This window comes from Anabrus simplex, chromosome 1 (assembly GCF_040414725.1).
Source record: "Anabrus simplex isolate iqAnaSimp1 chromosome 1, ASM4041472v1, whole genome shotgun sequence".
NCBI classification, from domain to species: Eukaryota; Metazoa; Arthropoda; class Insecta; order Orthoptera; family Tettigoniidae; genus Anabrus; species Anabrus simplex.
The window spans coordinates 368,084,875-368,108,760 of NC_090265.1; the positions used below are offsets into that span (position 1 = coordinate 368,084,875).

The 23,886-nt window shown below is 38.1% G+C and overlaps 1 protein-coding gene across 3 annotated transcripts in view; it reads left to right on the forward strand.

The window, feature by feature from the left end:
- Positions 1-23,886, forward strand: part of LOC136866197 (inner centromere protein B) — a 431,603-nt gene that overhangs the window by 330,884 nt on the left and 76,833 nt on the right. For all 3 annotated transcript variants that reach the window (XM_067142957.2, XM_068226499.1, XM_067142948.2), the window contains one exon: positions 9,262-9,331. In XM_067142957.2, the coding sequence (XP_066999058.2) occupies positions 9,262-9,331 (70 nt within the window). The remainder of the gene's footprint in view (positions 1-9,261; positions 9,332-23,886) is intronic.

Here is a 23,886-nt window from a genome sequence, read left to right on the forward strand (position 1 = left end):
TGCAAGTGCTAAACCCCAAGGGTAAATCTCTTCTTGATATAGGCATATGCAGTTTGCATACAGTGAATTGAGCCCTGAAAACTGGGATCTCCAAAATTGACTGGGACCTTTTTCATTTTTTCAGGTCTCCATACAATCTTTTTTAAAGATAGCCCTGCTTGACTTGCTGAAACTAAACAGTAATCTTTTCGATAGGTGCAAACTTTTCTTCTTTCATTCCTGTCTTTTCTGACTGATCTTCAAATTTCAAAACTGCTTGATATATAGACCTAGACTAATTGGAATTCGTTATATTCATCTACGTTACAAACACAAGTTAATTGCATTTGATCTCAAGGGTGCTCTAAATCCACCTAAAATATTATTAGATTGCTGTGGTAAAATAACTTTATTTTCATATTTGAATTTCTCTATTAATAAGTCAGTTGCACTTTGTTCGTTGGAAATAAGATAAAGGTACGTGTTGCTATTAAAATATTTGTTTATCTGTAAAGTGCCATCAGTGTAATTGTTTTTCCATAAATGATTGAAAAAAGGAAGTGGAGAGAGAATTAGGCCAGCTATGGGGTTTGTGGAGGATAGAATTTCCTTTTTTGTTCCTTGTAAAACATGCTGTTCACCGAATTAACTTGTCACTCACTTTTCGTGAGTCAGGGAAATTTTTCTTTGTAGGTCAGGGAAAATCATGGAAACTTGAGAGAACATTTCTGTGGACACTATGTTTTAAGCAAGTCTCAAACCTATGGGAGTGATATAGTCCCACTTCACATTCACAGCCCACGGACTCTTTAAAAACAATTTTAGAAATGAAATGGAATTCAATGAGGAGCTATCGGTATCAATGGAGTTTGTGGAAGAAGGAAGTAGAATTGGTGGAGTCAGCAGAGAGAATGTGTTAAGAGTTACTGATATTCTGGTAAGGGGAGATACTAAGGTGATAGTTTATAAGGTGTTCTTAACTGGTATGAAAAACGGAAGGGCACACTGTGAGGTAGTATTGTTCATCAGAAACACCTTGGTATACAATTTTTTTTTTTAAATTCTGCAGTTGAAGGAATTACGACTAGAATTGTGTCTCATTTTATTCATGTGAGGGTGCAGATGAGGAAGAAGTTAGCAAGTTTTATGATGCATTGAATGGTAACATAGCCAGGGTCAGCAGTAAAGACACGATGGTGCTAATGTGCGATTTCAATGCGAGAATTGGAATAGAACTGAAGGATATCAGAAGGTGATGGGTTTGTGTGCAGAAATAATACAAGCTTGTAGGAGTGGGAATTGATTATTGGACTTCAGTGCTAGTGCGGAATTAGCAGTTTCGTATTTATTCTTCATGTATAAGGCTATTCACCACTATACATGGGAGGGTAGTGACACCAGATCCATTTATAGACTATATCATCAGAGATTTTGAATTCAGGAAACCTGTCAGGAATGTGTGGGTGTTCTGGGGATTTTTCAGTGATGCAGATTACTATCTGATCAGCAGTGATCTGCCTAGAATGGAGAAATTTAAGTCAGTCTTCAGACAGCTGAGGGTAGAGAATCTCCAGAATGAGGAAATTAGAAGTACAATAGAAGTCCATTATAGCAAGAATGCATAACAGCTAAGAAATTACTTGCTATAACGGATTGTCATTATAGTCAATTTTTTGTAATAAAAGTCGGAGAAAACCGCATACACATCCAAATCGGTATGCAATGACAATCAGTTTCTCCAAAACTTATGGCTTGCTCATTTGTTATTTTTCGAAATCTGATACTACGTGAAAATGTATGTTTAATTTCATTCTGAAAAAATTATAGTGTCACTCCTGAGGTCTTTATGGTAAACGTTCCACTTTTCTTCTTCAAACAGCCTTACCTAACCTAACCGTGTATGTATCATGAAAATGTATTTCAAGCGCACATACTACATACATATTTATGTGGAAGCCTTTTCGAAATTTAACTAGACGCGAAAAAATATAGACTCTCCTCTGAATCAGTGATGTACTGTGCCATATCTTGAGGCGTATTCCAGTCTTACTTCATTTCAGTATTAACATTTAAAATGAAGCAATCATTTATTCCAGCCTTTATTTCTAACAACTGCTATTGGCCATGTTATTCACGCATTTATTACGAAAACATGTTATCCTCTTTCATCTCACATCGCTTTTGAATCAACAAGTATAATTAAAGAACCACCTAATCGATACTTTATTTTTTGCGTTGGGCAAAATTAACTATACATTATCACTCACAGAACATGTTTCAACCACTTAGTGGTCATCATCAGCTGTATAAGGAAAACGTAGATGAAAAATACTGGACAATAAGCACAAGCGTTAATCTTTAGGTTATGGAAAAAATATTTGCTGTGTCGATTGTTTGATTGGTAAAAGTTCTTTGGTATCTTCTCTGTTATAAAATGGCGGTCATCTGGTTAGGCCAGCTTGTCTCACGTTATCATATCTTTGAAAGATGTTTATTCCGCGCTGCCTTGGGGATCTGTCTTTGTGCCCGACCTAGTGTAGTAGCGATGTGACACGGTTTGATTGTTCGTGCAATCCTCAGAAGAAAAGGGAAGAGGAGTTGTGTCATCATCTAGTACGTCATTTGAGGGAGGAGGGAGACTTAGCAGTGATTCCGCGACGTCGTGCTCGATTATTTCATTTTTTCGTCTTATTTGTTGTCTGTCAACCCATTCCATGTATTTGCTGATGTGCTCGTATAAGAGGTCTTTTTGCTCATTCATTTCTTTAAGATTCCATTCTCCATTTTCTAATTTATCAAGAATAATGTACATGTTTCCTAGGTTGTTCATTAGTGTTCCTTTATTGATCTTACTTATGATTTGAAGGTCCTGTTTGATATTAGTGAATTTGTGGTTCACTTCTTTCATATGAGCTCCCATAGCAGAGAATCTTCTGTATTTCTCTGCATTGACGTGTTCTTGATATCTAATTATGAAGCTCCTTCCTGATTGTCCCACATATGTTTTTTAACACTGAGTACATGTCAACTTATAAATGCCAGATTCTTGGAATTCGTCATCTTGAAGTTTATTGGCTCTTTTGTGATTAAAGAATCTATGTTTTGTATTGTTTTTGGTTGAAAAAGCTACTTTGGTGTTGTATTTCTTAAACAAATTCGTGATTTCATAAATCCTCGGGTTATTAAAGGTGAATTTGACGTACCTCTTAGTCTTTTCTGATTGCTGTTTAAGTTTAATTTGTTGTTCTGTGAGTGATAATGTATATTTAATTTTGGCCAACGCAAAAAATAAAGTATCGATTAGGTGGTTCTTTAATTATACTTGTTGATTATACTCATCGATACAGTCATGAAGTAGACAACTTGCAATATCGCTTTTGAATGCCGACGAGAGAGCTCGCAAGTGCACATAACAAGAAAACGATATCGTACCAAAAATTACCGGTCACATTTTGTGGCAAACATTTCAATTTTTTTTTTTTTTTTTTTTTTTTTTTTTTTTTTTTTTTTTTTTTTTTTTTCTAAGGGCTTTACGTCGCACCGACACAGAGTTTTCTTATTCAAACAGCATCACCTAACCTAACTGTACTATATGTATTATGAAAACTTATTCCAGGCGCCAGTAGAGAAATGATAACATTCTCGCTATAAATTTACATGGAAATAGCCTCTCCAAAATTTAATAAGATTGAGAAAATACAAAACTAACTCTGAAATCAGTGATGCGTTCTGCCATATCTTGAGGTGAATCGCATTCTTACTTAATTTCAATGTCGAGTATTAAAATTAAGCGATCATTTACTTAGCCTTTATTTCTAACGAATTAACAACAGCTATCCACCACGGTATTTACATATTTGTTACAAAAATATATTCTCCTCTTTCATTTCTAATTTTCTTTGCGGAACTGCAGTTGACAGGTACTACTAATCAACTCCGATCGAATTCCTGCATCGCCTTCAATTGTTGATGAGAGAGCTCGCAAGAGTGCGTGATGAGAGAACGATACTGAAGGTCGCATTTTGTTTCTGGCAAATGCTTGAGTTTTCTTATTCAAACAGCGTCACTTAACCTAACGGAACCCTGTATGTACGATGAAAACATATATCAAGAACCAGTAGAAAAATGATAGCCTTACCAAAATTTACCAGACGCAAGAAAATATAATCCACGCTAACCTCAGAAATTAGTGATGAGCTCTGCCATATCTTGAGGTGTATGGTATTCTTATTTAATTTCAGGGTAGAGTATTAAAATTAAGCGATCATTTACTTAGCCTTTATTTCTAATGAGTTAATAACTGCTATCGACCATGTTATTTACATATTTGTTACGAAAACACATTCTCTACTTTCATTTCTAGTTTTCTGTGTGGAACCGCAGTTGACAGGTATTACTAATCGACTCCGGCATGGCCTTCAAATTTCGACGAGAGATCTCGCAAGAAAACGATACCGATGGTCGCATTTTGTGGCAAACGCTTGAGTTTTCTTATTCAAACAGTGTTACCTAATATAACTTAACTGCGTGGTAGGCCTATCTTGAAAATATACATCAATTGCCAGTAGAGAAATGCTAACCTTCTCACTATGAATTTACATGATAATAGCCTTTCCCAAATTTAACCAGACGCAAGAAAATATAAAACTAACCTCGGAAATATGAGATACCATCTGTCATATCCCATTGTTACTTAATTGCAGTACTTAGCACTAAAATTAAACAATCGTTTACTTCAGCTTTTACTTTTAAGAGTTAACAACTGCTCCTTGACATATTATTTACGCATTTATTACGAACGCATGTTCTCCTCTTTCATTTCCATTTTTCTTTACGGAACAGCTGTTTCTGCAGCTGTCAGGAAAGATAGGCCTGACCAATAGGGGAGGAGGTCAAATAAGGTGGGTAGGGTTGAACCTCTGATCAGGGGGATTCCATTGTTGGACATGTGGGGAAAGCGTGTGGAGGAAAGGGAACCAGGGTACAGGGTTATCCAGGAATTAGATTGAGGCAGATTTTGAGAAAATAGAAGAAGAGGAGGAAAGGAAGGAGAAGCTGGTAGTATTTCATGTTGGTACCAACAAAGTAAGGCAAGCAAGTATAAGTACCAGCATAGTTGGGTGTTTGTGATCTGGTAAATGCAGCACAAGTGAAGTTTATGCAAAGTGGAGATTGTTAGCAGTGGAATACTGTGGGATACTGACTAGAGGGTGTTTGGGGATTTCAATGAGACTATGGTACAGGGATCTGGAAGTCAAGTAGGGATGATATAAAAATGTTAATGTTGAACTGTAGAAGTATTGTGATGAAAGGAATAGAATTAAGTAAATTAATAGATATGCACTTAACAGATATTGTAATAGCAGTTGAATTATGGCTGAGAAATGATATAATGGGTGCAGAAATATTCTCACAGGACTGGAGAGTGTATCGTAGAGATAGGATTGGTGGGAGGGTGAGTATTCATTCTGGTGAAGGAAGAATTTGTAAGCTACGAAACAGTTAAAGACGACAAACATGAAATTCTATGTGTAAGGTTCATTTCTAAAGATAATAGACAACTTGGTGTCTTTGGAGTGTACAGCCTGGGAGAGGGTAGCACTGGCGCTGATTCAGAATTATTTGATACGATAATCAGCTATGTAGGGAAACGACATGGAAAGGAATGTGATTGTAGCGCGAGGTCTGAATTTACCAAATGTCAATTGGGAAGGTATAGCGAATGACAGGAAGCATGACCAACAAATGACAAATAAGTTAATATGGGAAAGACAGCTGATTCAGAAAGTGTTGGAAGCAACTAGAGCGAAGAATATCCTGGATGTGGTGCTGATAAATCTAGATTAACTCTATAGAGAAACTGAAGTAATTGATGGTATTAGTGGTCATGAAGCTGTTTTTGTTGTAGTTAAAAATAAATGTGATAGAAAGAAAGGTTTTAAAAGTAGGATTATTAGGCAGTATCATATGGCTGATAAAGCAGGCATGAGGGAGTTTTTTAAAAGTAACTATGATCAGTGGAAAACGGTAAATAAGACTGTAAACAGACTCTGGGATGGGTTTAAACCAATTGATGAGGAATATGAAAACACGTTTGTACCTTTAAAGCTGGTAAGGAATTGTAATGACCCACCTTATTATAATAGAGAAATCGAGAGACTAAGACGGAGGTGCAATTAGGAAAGAAATACAGTGGAACCTCGATTCTCCATTTTTGGAGGGACACAGGAAAAAACGTTTGAACACAGGAAAACGGAAAATCCGGGAACAAATGAACCATCAACAATTTGGCTAAACATCACAAAAATGAAATATGTAACTTATACTTATTATCTTACAAACACTCCTAAACCAAACCAAACTACAGCCCCAATGTGCCTTCCGCCTACCAAGCAACCGCAGCTCCGTCCGAAGGCCTGTAGATTACGAGGTGTCGCGCGGTCAGTGTGACGAATCCTCTCGGCCGTTTTTCCTGGCTCTCTAGACCGGGGTCGCCATCTCACCATTAAATAGCTCCTAAATTAAAGGTAATCATAGAATGAGTAAACCTGGAACCAGCCCTCATATCCAGGTAAAAATGCCTGACCTGGCCCGGCCCTCCGGGTGAGAGGCAGAAAAATTAGACCGCGGCGCCAGCTTCAAACCTTAATTACCAGTACGCAACTTAAAAAATCTCGGGAAACTTTACATTCAGTTTTACTGGGAAAACTTCGTCAGTTTCCTCTGATAACTTCTTTCAGTTCAGCAACTTTGATCAGCCAAACTTTTCAAAAAATCTAATACCCGTAACGCCAAGCAACAGTCGATCACGAGTAGTTTTTAATTCTTTAATCTAATAAAATAAGGCACATCAGATACAAAAGCGCCCAACATGGTGGCGAAATACAGTGAAACTCTGTTAAGAAGTTTTTCAAGGGACCACAAAAAAAAAACTTCTTAAGCAGGAAACTTCTTAAAAGGGGTAATGCCCAGAAACTTATTCTGTACTTTGACATACATTTGAAACACACAGCCAACAGATTTCCTTGTTTGTGAACAATATTAAAATAGGCTGATATATAAGAGCTGCTAAATGAAAGCCAGAATATAAATACAGTATTAGATAATCATGACATGTATTTTTAGAGATAAAGTAAAATACTGTAATTGAACATACTGTATCATAAAAATTCTTGATAACAGAAGGGAACATATTATATAAAACCTTGCACAAGAGAAAAAAGAAATACTAAGAACATTAAAACGGTAGATGGTGACCGTACATTATGTAAATTCCATTCTGCATTAGACATTAAATACATTTCCAAACACAAAAGTCTATGCTCCTATTTGGAAAAGAAATTGTCCAGGGTTGACTGTTTTTAGGTTTTTAATGCTTTCTTGAACTTTAAACCACCAAGCTGGATAGCTGCAGTCGCTTAAATGCGGCCAGTATTCAGTATTCGGGAGATAGTGGATTCGAACCCCACTGTCGGCAGCCCTGAAGATGGTTTTCCATAGTTTCCCATTTTCACACAAGGCAAATGCTGGGGCTGTACCTTAATTAAGGCCATGGCCGCTTCCTTCCCAATGCTACCCCTTTCCTGTCCCATCGTCGCCGTAAGACCTATCTGTGTCAGTGCGACGCAAAGTAACTTGCAAAAAAAAAAAGAGAGAGAGAGAGAGCTATAAACCTCTCCATTTCCCACATTGCCTTCCATGTGTTCTGAGGCACACTGACTGAACCTTCCAAAAACCGCCTCAGTTCCTCCCCCCCCCCCCCCCCCCCGACATCTGCTTCAAGTTAACGGTAGCAGACGAGACATCGGCTACTTATTCTTAAAGATTCTTAGAACCTATGCATAGGCTTATATCACCCCTGCATTCCTATTAGTTGTCACAGCCACGAGCGTAGTTTCTGGCTGTTTCGGAAGTACCGCATGGACAAGCGGATATTGAGTTTAATTTCCTGCTTTAATCCTCTTCATGCTAAAGGTAATGAAGAAAAGAAAAGCAGGTTCGAAGTTGCAGAAATGAGTGCATGGAAAAGTATTGGGGTATTACGTGAGAGTGATAAAGGCGCAGTAGCAACACTAGCACATCTAAACGTAAACAGTTTCTTTCCCCGCGAGAATTTTATTTCATGTCTCCTCATCCTTGTGCTACGTTCTTATAATGCGATGTAATAATTACGAGTGACACGACAATACAATATTTAGCTCGTATAAAGGTAAAAATAACTTTGAATTTTATGCCAACACATGGTATCGCAATGCCTCTGAGTGCGTGTATCAGGCGCAGGCCCCCTCTCACCAACACCCAGCTGGTTATCAACATTCGTTCAACTTCGTAGACGATCAGGATCTTTCGGCCAGCTGTTTGGCGGCATATGTATCAGCTGGCAAGTCGGCTGTTTCCTGCATAGAGTCGGGATGTTTCTTTGTTTCGTAATAGTTTATTCACCTGACTAATAATGGACACAGAAAATCTTATCAGTTTAGTTCCAAAACGTAATTTCCTCTTTGACAAGACCCATAAGCATTATTGCAACAACAACGGAAGGAAGAATGTCTGGAAGGAAATAAGCAAGGGAATTAAAAAGCAAACAGGTTAGAATATTCAATTTTGTGGTAGATAAGGCCTATACGGTACTTTATTTCGTAATTATTGTTGACTTTATTTCAGAATCATATTATCATGTTGGAGTTCATATACAGTACGGTATGTCAGTTATTTTCAGTTATTTTAGAAGGTTCTCAAATACGGTATGCAGCAAAGTGAATGGTACCAAAATTACAGATATGCTCTGAACATCAAGATACACCATTGTCACATGCAAGGTGACAACGGTAATGCGAATCTAACTACCTCTATGCAGCACGTGTTCAAAATATGCACCCTTATATCTCACACCTTGGTCATAACAATCCCTTAGATTGTCGAACATGTTGATGAAACACATGTTGCCACAATAATACCAAATCTTCTCTCGTAATTCTAGGCATGCTGTAAAAATCGGTTTTCAGGTCAGTTGACCCACCTAGGATATAAAATAATGTAATGTGGTGTTCAGAGTATGTTTACAATTTTGGTCCGTTTGTTTTTCCACATGCTGTAATTAGATCATTGCTAATGCTTTGCGACTCTCTTCTTTTCTCCTGTTGTGTTATTCTGTTTTGTAAAGATGATTTCTTTGTACTTAATTTTGTATCACATTACCTGAAATATCCTATTTTATATCAATTCTCCATGCGACTTTACTCAAAAACAGATCTTTAATGTCATGAAATCATATTCTTACAGAGAGAAAGCTGAGCAACAAGCTAAGGCAGAAGTTAAAACTAAAGAAATCCAGAGCAAAGTGAATGAAATGGTAAGAGTCTTTTATTAATATCGTACTCCTTCTAGCAAACTAACGAATCTGCAAATTGTCAAAAAATTAGGAGAGCTGAACGTTGTCATTATTCATGTCAGATCAATTTTATAATTAATGATTGGTTTTATATGTTAGCCAATCAGAACGAGCTGCATATGTGAGACTATGTCAGAGGGTATACGTTATATAAACAGACGTGCCAAGTCTCCCGATTTGAGCTGGAGACTCCCGATTATTCATCGTTCCTCCCAATCTCCCGATCAATGGGTCCGATTTTCAGAGCAATATCCGTAATTCTCGTATTATTTTAAACTCCCACGGATTACGTTGTTTTATCGATATATGGCTGAGTGTGGCTGGTCGATAGTAGTTCTAATAATGATACCAGATGGCAGTATGGGGCACGGTGGCCAGTCATGTGCTCCTCTTTGGTCTATAATACAGTCATTCTCTTTGCAAGCGAGTCAAGCGAGTAACATTCTCTTTGGAGTAACCTAAGCTCAGAAGTAGCACACCACAGTCGTTCTACCCAGGGCAAGACCTGCAGAAGTGCTCATGTTGTGCCTAATTTGTTTTGGCCAAAATGTCAAAAAAGAAATATGATGCAGTGTTCAAAAGTGCTTATAGGGAAGAGTTTCCGTGTTTGAGTGAATCCAGAAAGGGACCAACGTTTACATTCTGTACTATATGTAGGTGTGATTTTCTAGTTGCACATGGTGGGAAATGCGATATACTCAAGCATATGCAAACGAAAAACCATAAGGAGAGTGTCCAGGGTGTAGAAACAAAACCAGAAACTGAATTTTTCATGCAAAAACCAAGATGTAAATCCTGTGACGATTGCAGGGGCGTTATTTACGTCTGTAAATTGTGCCGATCACGTGGGACCTTTGTTTTGCAAAATGTTTCCTTAGTCGGAAATCACTAAATGATATGGGTGTGCTAGAACGAAAACAGCGGCTATCATTACAGAAATGTGCATGGAAGAAAGGGCGAAAATTGTATCACATTTGCAGGTGAACGCATTTTCTGTTGCTACTGATGGTACTGAGCTCGATAGCTGCAGTCGCTTAAGTGCGGCCAGTATCCAGTATTCTGGAGATAGTACGTTCGAACCCCACTGTCGGCAGCCCTGAAAATGGTTTTCCGTGGTTTCCCATTTTCACACCAGGCAAATGCTGGGGCTGTACCTTAATTAAGGCCACAGCCGCTTCTTTCCCACTCCTAGCCCTTCCCTGTCCCATCGTCGCCATAAGACCTATCTGTGTCGGAGCGACGTAAAGCAACTAGCAAAAAAAAAAAATAGCTACTGATGGTAGCATTAAAAGCGACTTGAAAATATATCCCATTGTTGTAACATTTTTTAGGCCTGAACTCAATGAAATTCAGAGTTGTCTACTCTCTGTGCCTAATTTAGAAGGGGATGCTACTGGAGCTAACATTGCTAATCTTTTGCTGTCAACTTTTCAGGAATTCTGCATTCCATTAAAAAACTGCCAAGCTCTTGGTGCTGATAATGCTCCAGTAATGGTAGGATTAAAGAATAATGTGGCAGGATGTTTGAAGCGGGAAAATAGTAACATAAGCATCGTAGCCTGCTCTTGTCACGTAATTAATCTTGCTGCCGAGAAGGGTGCGGCCTTGCCCGTAAATGTAGATGAAACTATAGTTGATATATTTTATTATCTGGAAAGGAGTGCAAAGAGGAAAGAAAAGTTTAGAGAATTTCAGACTTTACACAACACAGAGATCAGGAAAATTCTGAAGCATGTGCCTACTCGATGGTTATCACTAAGAAGGTGTTTAGATAGGATTTTGCTTCAGTGGGTCCCTTTGGTTACATTATTCAGGAGCGAAATTGTGAGTAAGGATTCTCAGATGGGAACTTTGGGGACTTACAAAATTCCTAAGCACAGTTTAAGTGCAGATGTGTCTTGTTTGTCTGAAAAGATTAAGGATTGTCATAACATTTCACCTCACTCCCCAGTTAAAAGGAAAACCCAGTCATCTGTTTCACTAAAAAAAAAAATGTAACTACTGATGACACTAAGAGCCATGCATTGTCATGTGACGAGCGACTTTTCATGTTCTTTTCATCAAATTTATAAATCTTTTTGCCTTTTTCTCTCAAGTTTTATGGATATCTTTGAAAATCCAAACGTAGCTCTTCGGTCAAGTATGCCGCACATCCACTTATTGAGGTCAGTTTTGGAGGAACTATTGAAGAATGTGATGGCAAGGTTTGTGAAACCACACGTTATTAAAAGATCCTCCTTTCTCCTTGATGTAGATTATCATACTCCAGCAAATCAAAAGAATGATTGTGATCTGATGATAGGGAACTCTGCGTTTGTTTTAGTGAACACCTTGAAGTCTGAGGAAAAGTGCATATTCTTTAAGTCTGTTAGAAAATGTTTCTCTTTATCGTGCGACTACCTGGTACACAAATTTCCATTCAAAGATGTTTTAATTAATGCAGATTTTGCAAATATTTCTGCTATAAGTAAGACATCATTTTCTAGCCTTAGATTTTTCATTAACAAGTGTCTGAACAATTTGACTAGTGAAACGGAACATTTGGATAAAGAAACATATTCTGCACTCCCAGTTCTGTAACTTTCAGCTCGAAGAAACAGACCTGGCAAAAGGAAGAATTGATGTTCAATGGGTATTGGTAGATCAGATGAAATCAGCTGATGGTGTATGACATACTCTCTAAGGTGGATGCTTGCTATTTTATCAGTTCCACATAGTAATGCAGAATGTGAAAGGATTTTTAGCAGAGTCACAAAGACAAAAACACAGTTCAGATCCTTGCTGTCTGAACAAACTTTGGAGAAACTTTTAAACCTTGAAATCAGTTCAGCAAGGAAAGTGCTTTGAGCAAAAATTTAGTTCCGAGTTTTTGAAGAGGGCTAAGTCAGCTAAGGGTGTGTTGAACAACAATTAGTCGTAATGTGATCACCATGTTGAAGGATGAGAAGTCACATGTTCCTACAGTTCAGGTATGTCCAGTATTTAGAATTCACATGTAAATGATGAAAAATATATATATGTAGGCCACATAGAATTGTTAATGTATTGAATTATAATGAATTTGTACATGTTCTGCCATTAGTGATGTGTCGTAATACGTCGCGATTCGTTGCAAAATTTCTCCTGTTTTTTCACTTTTGAAAGTTGGCATGTCTATATAAATAATAAAATCCAGACCAAGACTTCATAACAACAGATTCACCAGTTTGTCACTTTCGCTAGTTTGCCGTTGTGTGGGCGATATCACTTTTATATTTCATAAAAATTTGACAGCAGTGAACTAGGAGCTTTATTAGACATTTAACATAAACTGACAGCAAAACTACACTGCTTGCCATTAAAATTGCTGCATTATGAAGGCGGCATGCAACTGACGTCAAATTTGCAATAAAGGTACAACCTGCTGAGATATACAAGTAATTAGCATTTCAGTGCATGCACAGGAAGCAGGTAGGAGTAACGCTCGGCGGCGGCGGCTGTAACTCGATCCGAGTGTATATAACTTCTTCCTGCATACATTGACCAGTTCAACTCAGTTTATGGATGTGTTTACAATTACTAAACAGACTAATCCTGGCATAAAACATACGCCCACACAAATCACCCTGAATGGATGGAGAAAGGCGGGGTTGTAATTGACAGAGTTTTCTTGCTTGTCACTTGGCCTCTTGATGTCTGCGGCATTCTCTTTCAATCAAATTGACAGCGGTGGATGTAGTGTTCCGCCACAGTGAGCGGTCCACAGCACATTCTTTCCATGTCTGTATATCTATACCAGTTGTCTTCATGATGTGTTTCAGCTGGTCCTTAAAACGCTTAAGAGGAGCTCCATGAAGTCTACTGCCGGAGCATAGTTCATCATAAAGAATTTGGTGGGGAAGCCTGGTATCACCCATGCGGTGAACATGGCCTAACCATCTCAGTTGATGAGCGATGATTGTTGCCTCAATGCTATTTAGCTGCGATTTGTCGAGAACTGCCGTGTTGGTCACATAGTTCTCCCACTTAATATTCACGATGAGTCTCATTTTCTGTTGGTGGAAGTGCTCAAGTTTTTTAATATCACGGTGATAGTGTCCAAGTTTCACAGCCATTCAGCAGCGTGGAAATGACAGCTTTGTACACCATGAGTTTGGTATGCAGTTTTAGGTCGTTATTCATGAAGACTCTGTGCATTAACCATCCGAATGCTGCATAGCAGCCCCAATTCTTTTATCAACGTCTTGTTCGCAGGTACACCGCTATCTACAGTCTTTATAAAAGGGAAGATTGCACAGTGGGTTTCTGTCAGAAGTTGCATTAGAACATGGTTGTTTGTGTAAAGGTCGTGTTATGCCTCGTGTAAAGAGGAGGAATACCTATTATAGCAGTCACTATTTCGGAAGGCCCTTGGCCTGCTGTGCGCCTCGGTAAATCACGTGACCTTCATCCAGTAGCCTGCAAATAGAAACAAATCTCCAATGGGCTGTGGCGAGGGATGGAGGGCCGGCAACATCGCAGTCAGGAAATGCCACAGAGATAAGTTTTAGTAAGGTTCAACCTTTTCAATTCAAATTACAAGTTATATAAGATGTTATCTACAACATTTATTCAATAGTGGTACTGGTTTCGACATATAAAAATGTCATCAGCCTAAATCACACAAATTGAGCGAGTACATATTAATTACAATTGCCGTGGTGACATATAGTGATACACAACTTCATATGCTATTTTTCGCCAAATTAATACATTGATTAAAAGTTTAAACATGCTTCAGATGTACCTTCAACCTTTTTTATCTATTTTTTACACTCTGAACGTGTGAAAGTCTTTAAAAGGTTTCTTTATTTACTGTGTTTTAAAATCATACACTCATAGCAAATAATGATCTGATCTTGCTGATCTGTTTACATACAAATACTCAAATCATCACATGTCATTTTACAGTTGCAGTTAAAATCTTTTAGTGGTTATTTGTCAGTTCATTGAAATCACTTGTTATTCAAATGTCATCCAAGTAAGAACAGAAATTTAGTCGATAACACATTGCTCTTATAATGGACCTTATGGAACTATGCGTTTGTATATCTCATAAAGCACATTGTCTTTGAAAGGCTTGTTACACTTGTTAAAATTTACACTAAGACATATATAAAATTGTTTAGCATAAAACGGTATTGTTTAAATACGGTAGTTGTTTGTCCTTCCATTCTTCTCTTTGGGCGTAATACAGGTGAACTAATTTTTTTTTTCCTCCTCAGTCCAATTGGGAAGATTTAGAGAAGCCTAAAGAGAAACCAAAGCAAATGAGGAGTAAGTTTTTAAGATTTAATGGGCCTTGACAACCTAAAGGTGTATGTGAATACGATATATGTGCTGAGAAGTTTGACCTGTGAAAAGTAGGTGCGGACTAATATGCTGACATGTGGAGTGTAGTGAGGCAGATTTTGGGCTGGACATGAGAGGGGGGGTGGCAGAATTTAAGGCAGGTCTTGTAAACAGTGTGGTGGGGGTTTGTAATGTGATAGGGTATTGTGTATCACACAGAATATTGAACGTCTATTCAGAAGATCAACACACCTAAAGACTTTAATAAATAAGTAAGACATACACTGTGTCGTCTCTTTTCTCTCTGCATGGCTAAGGGCCTTTCCAAGTGGTGACTGGTATAGCACTTGTCCGAATTTGAACACATCAGGATCATGGCCTACTGGGATGGAGGTGTATTGTTCCGTGATATCGCTGCTCGCATTGGATTGGATCCCATGACTGTCATGTGAATGTGGAGTCGATGGTTCCAGGTGTGTCATACAGAATGCCATGCAGGATCTCAGCAGGCCGTGGCCACTAACGCCCAAGAGGACAGACCTGTTGTTCGCGCTGCCTTGTGGGATCAACAGCCATCTCAATTTCCCTGAGTCAGGAACTTGGCTCCTTTGCTGGGCGATAAGTGTCCACTCAGGCAGTGTGGCGACGGCTGCAGCCTGCAGCACCACAGACTGTCAGCACGGTGACCATTGTTGTAGCTTCCCTTGACACCACGGCAGAGACAGGCGTGCGTACAGTGGTGTATTGAACAATGGCTATAGACACGGGAGTGGCGTTATCAAGAATCTTTATTCGCCATTGACCATATACATTGAAATAGGCTTTGTCAACTGATAATACTTTAGTACTTAATATTAACAAGGGTAAATGAGCAAACCCCTTTTATTAAAACTCCGTACAGTGCTAACATTATGCATTTCTAAGAATTCATAGCAATTATAAAATAGATTTTCTGTTAACCAATCATACAATTTCCTTTTAAAATTGCTTAAAGGAGTGGACCGTGCAGATTGTGGCAATATCTGCTTTGCCCCGAGTATCATGAAGGTGATTGTTTTCCATAGTACTGAATTCATTTATGTTGTTTGTAACATATGTCAAAGAGACATAAGTGTACAAATTTACGATTGTCAGTAGTTTAAGCTTAATGAAGAGAGGTCGACAGTGGTCAACTGCACCAGCCGTACACATTGTGCGGACAACCTTTTTCTGTATTAGAAGAATATTACTGTATTTACGCTAATAATCCCCGCATATTTTTTAAAAAATACTGTGGCACAAAATTGGGGTGCAGGTTTTATTTGCGTCAAGGTTGGCAACAAGCTCCAGGCTCACCTAGTTTTCTTAATTACAAGTTGGTGGTTAATGCGAAATCTGATTTCTGCGTTCCTAAGACTCCGAATTCACGAGGTTTTACTGTATCACAAAACTAACATCCGAATTCTCCGGTGTGTCTTTTTCAATTGTTTACATTGCACAAAAAGAATTATCCACCACCGGTCGTGTTACTATCCGAGTAAAAAGAGAATGCGTGTGAGAAGTGTTTTAGATGTCGAGTGTGACGAATTTGTAAGTCATTTAGGAGAGGATTCTAGTGATGCAGGAGACAACGAATCTTCATATCTACAGGGAATTGAGCCTATTGCAAGTTCAGATTAATTAAGTATCTGTCACGTAAGTAAACCTACTACCTAATATTCATGGCAAATATACTTCATAGCAGTGATAATGTATTTTTATCGTATTTTTTTCATCTCACCCATAGCTGCTATATCCATAAATTTACATGTTCATATTTGCGGAGTGATATGAAATGTTTGTTTACGCCTATGTTACTCTTTCCTTGGTAACAATTTTAGTTCATTTAACTTTTTTGTTTTGTTTTTTCAAAATGAGCCTTCCTAAAATTAGGGTGCAGGAATTATTCGCGTAAATATGGTATATACGTAAGAAGAATGCTCCCATAATAACAGTCCATAAGTAATGTGTCATCTTTTTAGACAAATCCTACTTCTGCATACGCATCATGATGGACAAATCCATGTGTGGAGGCACCCAGGAGAACAAACGTTGCAGTCATCATCATCTTCTTCTTCTTCTTCTTCTTCTTCTTGCGGTTCCAGCCCCTGGAGTGATGTTATGAAGGGCCGTTGGATACACGTCACAGTCACCTCTTTTTTGCATAACCTACCTCAATACAGAGTGTGTTTCAACATTTGCCCTGGCCAGCATTTTCTCCAGATCTGTTGCCCATTGAGAATAACTGGTCATGGATTGCCGAGAGACTAGCATATGACCTTGATTAATGAACTCTGAAGCCATATGGAATGATGTACCCTTACCTGTCATGTAAGCTTGGTTAAACTCTATGCCCACCCAAATTACTGCTGTTATTGCTGCCAGAGAGCTCTATGCATGCTCTGTACCTCAAAATTACCTGTATATTGAATAATGTTTTCTGCCTATCGTACTATAGGCAATAGAGGGTACCCATTTTCTGGAAAAAACAGGGTAAGCACAGGAAAATAAAACTGCAGAAAATATACAGGGAAATGACTTATCACATCAAAAGTAAGCTTTCGATCTAAGACTGGATCCGAGTGGATTGATCAAAGGAGACTTATGTGTAAATGCTACACGATTTGTGCGCAGCGAGTAGTACTTTGAGAGCAAAATAGAAACAGATAGAAAGAGCGCGTGTGGTAGGAAAGGAGAGTGAATTTTTTTAATTTCGTGTGGCTGTTTCTAGCAGAGTGCAGACCTTGTAAGGCAGACCCTCCGATGAGGGTGGGCGGCACCTGCCATGTGTAGGTAACTGTGTGTTATTGTGGTGGAGGATAGTGTTATCTGTGGTGTGCGAGTTGCAGGGATCTTGGGGACAGCACAAACACCCAGTCCCTGGGCCATTGGAATTAACCAATGAAGGTTAAAATGGGTTTTACAAAAACAAAAGAATATGTGTTTCTTTACTTTGAAAGAAGATTCCAAATACAAATGTTCATGTCTGTAACATCTTCAGCTTTCCTCATAAAAAGAATTTAACTCCTTTCTATTTTTGCACTTTTCTTCCCTCCCATTAAGTGCCTTTTCCAAAAATAAAAAACAATGTTCCTGTATTTTTAAAGGGCTTTCCGAATACCAAGTTTCAAGTCTGTAACTGTTAAGATTTTGACATATACAGTAGATATACCGGTACTCACTTTAAATATTCACCTGCATTTTCAATTCTTTTCACCCCCATTAAGTGGATTTTCCAAAAACAAAAATACATGTTTCTTTATTTTTATAACAGAGATTCCAAATACCAGTTTTCACGTGTTTTTTTAATTTATAAAGGAGCTTCCAAATATCAAACTAATGCCTGTGTTCATCAGGAACTATATTCTTGAAATCAGCGTGAGTGAGTGTGCCAGTTTCTAAACATGTTTGTAACAGAAATGTACAAGTTTGTGCTCTGTTCGTTTTAAAAGCTACCCATGTAATTTGCATAATGTAGATATGCTAACTATTATGGACTGCTCTTAATTATTATGGAATTTGCCTCAGTATTGAAGAGAAATTATTATGGAAAAGCAGATTATCATAGGAAAGAATTCAACAAAGATTAGAATATATCAGTGGTGCTTGTTTATATGCACACTAGTTGACCAGCATATGTATTCAAACACACTTCAATTTGCTAAAGAAGCTGGGAACTTATTTCCAAGTTTCTGAGCACGAACTTGTACATTTCTGTTTCAAACGTGTTTAGAAACTGGCACACTCATGCCGACTTCAAGAATATAGTCCCTGATGAACACAAGCGTTAGTTTGAAGAGTGCTTGACAGATGGCTTGCTATGAGCAATTTAGTTTATTTTCGTTATGTTTCTTCTAGTGGCTTTGTACGACGGGATTAATGATAAATAACTTCACAGATTGGCACTTTATAATAAGTTCTAGCTTGTTTGACTTAAGATACGTTCATTTCAAGTTCTTTATGCCATTGTAAGTGTTCATGTAAAATATGTTTTAAGGTGATGTTTTTGGAGTATGGTACATACTCAAGCGTCACTCCTGTGTACCATATCCCACTAAATTTAATGCAGGGAAAACTGGAATATCCCAGTTCTTTTTAAAAAAAGCTACCCACGTAATTTGCATAATGTAGATATTCTAACTATTATGGACTGCTCTTAATTATTATGGAATTTGCCTCAGTATTGAAGAGAAAACAGACTTAAGTTACTAGTGAGCACCCTGATAGAGCCTGCGTGTACAATAAATATGGTTCTGCTCTCTACTTATTTTTCTAGTGTAGCAATTTTAATGGCCAGCAGTGTACTATATATGGAACATTCAGAATTTCGCCAGAAAATCTAGTTTCCTCATGCTGTCGCCATGTTTTAATGGCTTATTAATGACAGATTATTTTCCAACTTTTAACTGTTGAAAAATGAAGTTGGTAGAGGGAAAGAGACTTTAGGATGGGCAAAGAAAGAAATGGTCTTTTTTTTGCTAATTGTTTTACGTCGCACCGACACAGATAGGTCTTCCGGCGACGATGGGACAGGGAAGGGCTAGGAGTGGGAAGGAAGCGGCCGTGGCCTTAATTAAGGTACAGCCCCAGCATTTGCCTGGTGTGAAAATGGGAAAACACGGAAAACCATTTTCAAGGCTGCCGACAGTGGGGTTCGAACCTACTATCTACTGGATACTGGCCGCACTTAAGTGACTGCAGCTATCGAGCTCGGTGGGAAATGGTCTTACACAATAAAGACCAGACATAGAAGCCTCAAGAAATAACTGCAGATTACCTCTTGAAGAAGCCTATCCGACCGAACATAAATGGAGGTTTAAGGCTTTTCAGGCGTTTGCTCTGTTAACCAGCGTTTCGTCTTAGGTCTGACACTAGACTCATCAGAGTGGGATGTGTCATACACTACCCACTGATGCTGGGATTTATGCAGGTGAACTTATCAGAAGCCCATTATAAGAGGCACAGTCTGATAACTGCATACGGGAGATAAATCTCCAGAATGGAATTATTGCCCGCCTAGCAATTCCGAATGGAAAATTCTCAGTTCCCATGGAGGGAATTAGATATTTTTCTCCAATAGAGCTTGTCAAAAACAGAACAGATGTAAGGCTTTTCAGGCGTTTGCTCTATTAACCAGCGTCTGTTGAGTCTAGTGTCAGACCTAAAACGAAACATCATCAGAAGATGGTCTTCAGTGGTCAGTATTTAATCTCCAGAAAGTCTCTTCAAAATTCTACATAATCATTTCACCACAAAAGAGCAAAATAATGGCCTTTAAGGGGAAGGACCCTATCCCCGGTAAAATCTGTTTAGATAATAAAATTTTGGAAAGAGTCAACGAATTCAATTATCTGGGATACAATTTATCTTACCAAGGGGAAATTGATATCTCTGAAAAAGTAACAAAATTTACCAGAACAACAGGAATCGTAAATCATGTCGTGAAGCAATCTCTTGTCCAAAAACTCACTCGCTTATGTCTTTATAACACTTTAGCCAGACCAACCCTTTGCTGCGGCAGTGAGGCATGGACAGTAAGAACTCTAGACATTTCCAGAATTACAGTGCGTGAAATGACGTTCATGCGTAGAACAGCAGGCTATACGAAATATGATCATATAAGAAATGAAAATATGCTTAAGGGACTGAATGTGAAACCAGTAATCAATTACATCTATGATTACCAAGAAAACTGGAAACGTCATGTTCAAAGGATGGAATCTGGAAGACTACCAAAGAGGACAGAGATCTATAGGACGTCCAATGAGGCGATGGAAAGAAAATGCAAGACCGTACCGGGCCACATGGCCCAATACTTGGAAGGATGATGATGATGATGACATAACCTCTCCTATCCAAATGCCAACCTCACCTTCCCGAGATGAACAAACCTGTTCCCACAGAAGAGGCCCTGTCGACCGAATCACGGCGGTATAACCATTACATCAATTACAGAGGAAATGCTGTAATTTCAGCTAGTCCATTAGCTGAGAGGTGGCAGCCCCACCAATGGTCTTACTTCTTTCAGGCTAGCAACCCGTCGGAAGGACATTTGATTGCTTTCAAGTCTTGCAAAAAGAAAAATGCAAGACCGTAACAGGACACATGGCCCAATACTTGGAAGGAAGATGATGAAGATGATGATGCAGTTATCAGACTGTGCCTGTTATAATGGGCTTCTGATAAGTTCACCTGCATACACCCCAGCGTCAGTGGGTAGGGTCTGACACATCCCACTCTGATGAGTCTAGTTGTGATGTTTGGGACATCACTGCATGTTTTCAATTATTGAACTGTACATTTAATTGATAAGATGTATATATTTAATCACTGATAGGTCATGTTTAAATTAATATGTATATATATATAGGGTTTTATCATCCATTTCAATCATCATTTCATTTCTTTGTATCGCGGCTATAACGTATTCTGAACGAACAAATTATTGGGTAAAGTATTTCAACATCATTCATATTTATAACTTGCAGTAAATTTTCTAATAGCCATTGTGAGGTGACCAGAGTCAGCAGGTTAATTTCAGCCCAGTTCCAGGAGAGACCTCACCCTCTCCACCTCATGAAGAGACAGTTGATACATTATAAACGCCAACTTTTCGTACTGCGCTTCCTGACGCTTTATTTCTGCGGAAAAGTTCAGCCTATGTGAATGAACGTAATGAAGCAACGTGATGAATTCACAGCAATAAATAGGAGAAGGGATGAGACCTCGAATCTTACTGGACCATGTGATATGGCTGATGGAAGGAGACTTTTGAACCTATATATGTCGTTGACAAGAGCTGGAGAGGACATTCTTATTCATACTCGTGAGCAGATTGTCACTAGTATTCGGACATTCTGATTCTGATTCTCACTCTTGGAAGACACTCTTACTACGATTCTACGTCTGCACATCGGAGAAGATTTTAACTTAGTTCACTTCGCATCTGAGTATATACTGCTCAAAAGTTACTCTCATTGGGACTTGTTATCTCAATGACGAGAGGTAGTCAACGGGAGACCGGTTTTGACTAGTATAGGGGAGGAGAGCTTTTATTATGAATTTAGCTACGCTACTGTTCCGTAATACGGAAGAATACAAGTGTATTCTCTCCATGAACATAACCCATGGTGGTTTTGCACTTAAAAGTAGGACTCATTACGACTTTATGTAAGGAGTAAAGTAGGAAGTGTTAAAGGCAGGAATGCATAAGTAGGACTGGAATCAAACAACAGATGAGGCAGCCTGTACGAGATATCCATCCATCATCAGCTTCAAGACAACAGAGTCTACATATGGTGAGCTTATGGCATAAGTTACTGCAAGTCTTCGCACAACAGTTCATTTTCTTAGAGTTAATTTCATTCAATTTTTCTTTTGCTTCCGTAAGTTCAGATTTCGTTAATACGCCGTTACGTCACGTTTTTCATCCTAATAAATAGCTGTTTTAATTTGTATGTTCTGAAATTATTGTTAATGATCCTTAAATTCCAAGTTAGTGTACTTAATGATTTGTGTTCCGTTCACCTCACCCCTGGGAGTTTTTTGAGTCTCATTACGTATTATTATTATTATTATTATTATTATTATTATTATTATTATTATTATGATTATTATTAATTATCAACTTTCGTTTTCAAGCCATAAGCTTGAAGACTGGCACCCATGGGATATTGTTTATGGAGAAACAATGACATATCATTTATTTATTTTAATATTAAAGTGACCCGCCACGTTATAATTTTGTCAAACTTCTGTGGGCCAAGTGGGTACGTCACATAGTGTCAGACCTAAGACAATATGCTGGTTAATAAAGCAAACGCCTGAAAAGCCTTACATCTGATCTGTTTTTGACAAGCTCTATTGGTGAAAAATATCTAATTCCCTCCATGGGAACTTGGAATTTTCCATAAATGGAGGTTATTGTATACCACACCTGCAGACTATTCAGAATTATGGCAGTGATGATTTTCCCCTGATCAACATTTATAACATTACACCCTGTGTTGTCAATCTGCTTCCATAGCATAGCCCATCACAGATTAGTGGAAGTTATATTGGTATCATTGTTAGCTCCCCAACCATAATCTTATTCTGCTTTAGTGTTGTATTTTGTAGTAATCAAGCAATCAGTAATTGTGTTAAAACTATATAAAAGCAGCTTAGAAAATGTTAAATACCATACTTGAAATTATTATTATTATTATTATTATTATTATTATTATTATTATTATTATTATTATTATTGGTGTCTTTATAAGTAGGAAATACCACAATATGAAGATAAAGTTGGAATTCAAGAGGACAAATTGGGTCAAATATTGGTTTATAGGAAGGGGAGTCAGGGATTGATATAACTTACCAAGGGAGATGTTCAGTAAATTTCCAATTTCTCTGCAATCATTTAAGGAAAGGCTAGTAAACAACAGATAGAGAATCTGCCATTGCGACTGCCCTAAATGCAGATCAGTAGTGATTTGATTGATTGATTGATTGATTGATTGATTGATTGATTGATTGATTGATTGATTGATTGATTGATTGATTGATTGATTGATTATTGGCCACATTGGATTACTTGAGTAGGTCTACATTCACGTTCTCTAAAAGATTATTTTCTTTTTTGTACTGGTGATTGGGTCAATCTATCAATAGACATTTTCATTAGGAAAGATTCTCCAGACTGGTATTTTTAATTTGTCGAAGTTTTGATGACTTTTCTTTAAATTTTGGGTTGCTGATCAGATTTTCATTCATTTTTAATTTGGAACGGGGTTTACAAGCATAAGTAGCTTTCGGGAGAGTTATGATTTTGTAGTGTTGTGTCTTGGTGTCTGACAGAAATTTCTTATTATGCATTAGTCTGGTGCAGTTGATAAAGAAGGTGTTGGTAAAAGCAACTCTAATGGAACTCTTCTCCTAACCAAATGTTCTGAACATAACTATGTAATCGTGAACACACTCCTCCGACAAAAGAACAAATTGAAGACTGCATGGCAACACCCCAGATCAAAACGCTGGCATCTAATCGATTACATGATTGTTCACACTCGAGATAAACTTGACGTATTCAGTAAGTGCTGATGACTGCTGGACTGTTAACCGACTGGTACAGTCTGTTACATGTCTGCAAGTTAATCAGAAGCAAAGGAAGCAGGGAAAGCATATCAGATGAACACAGGGTGTCT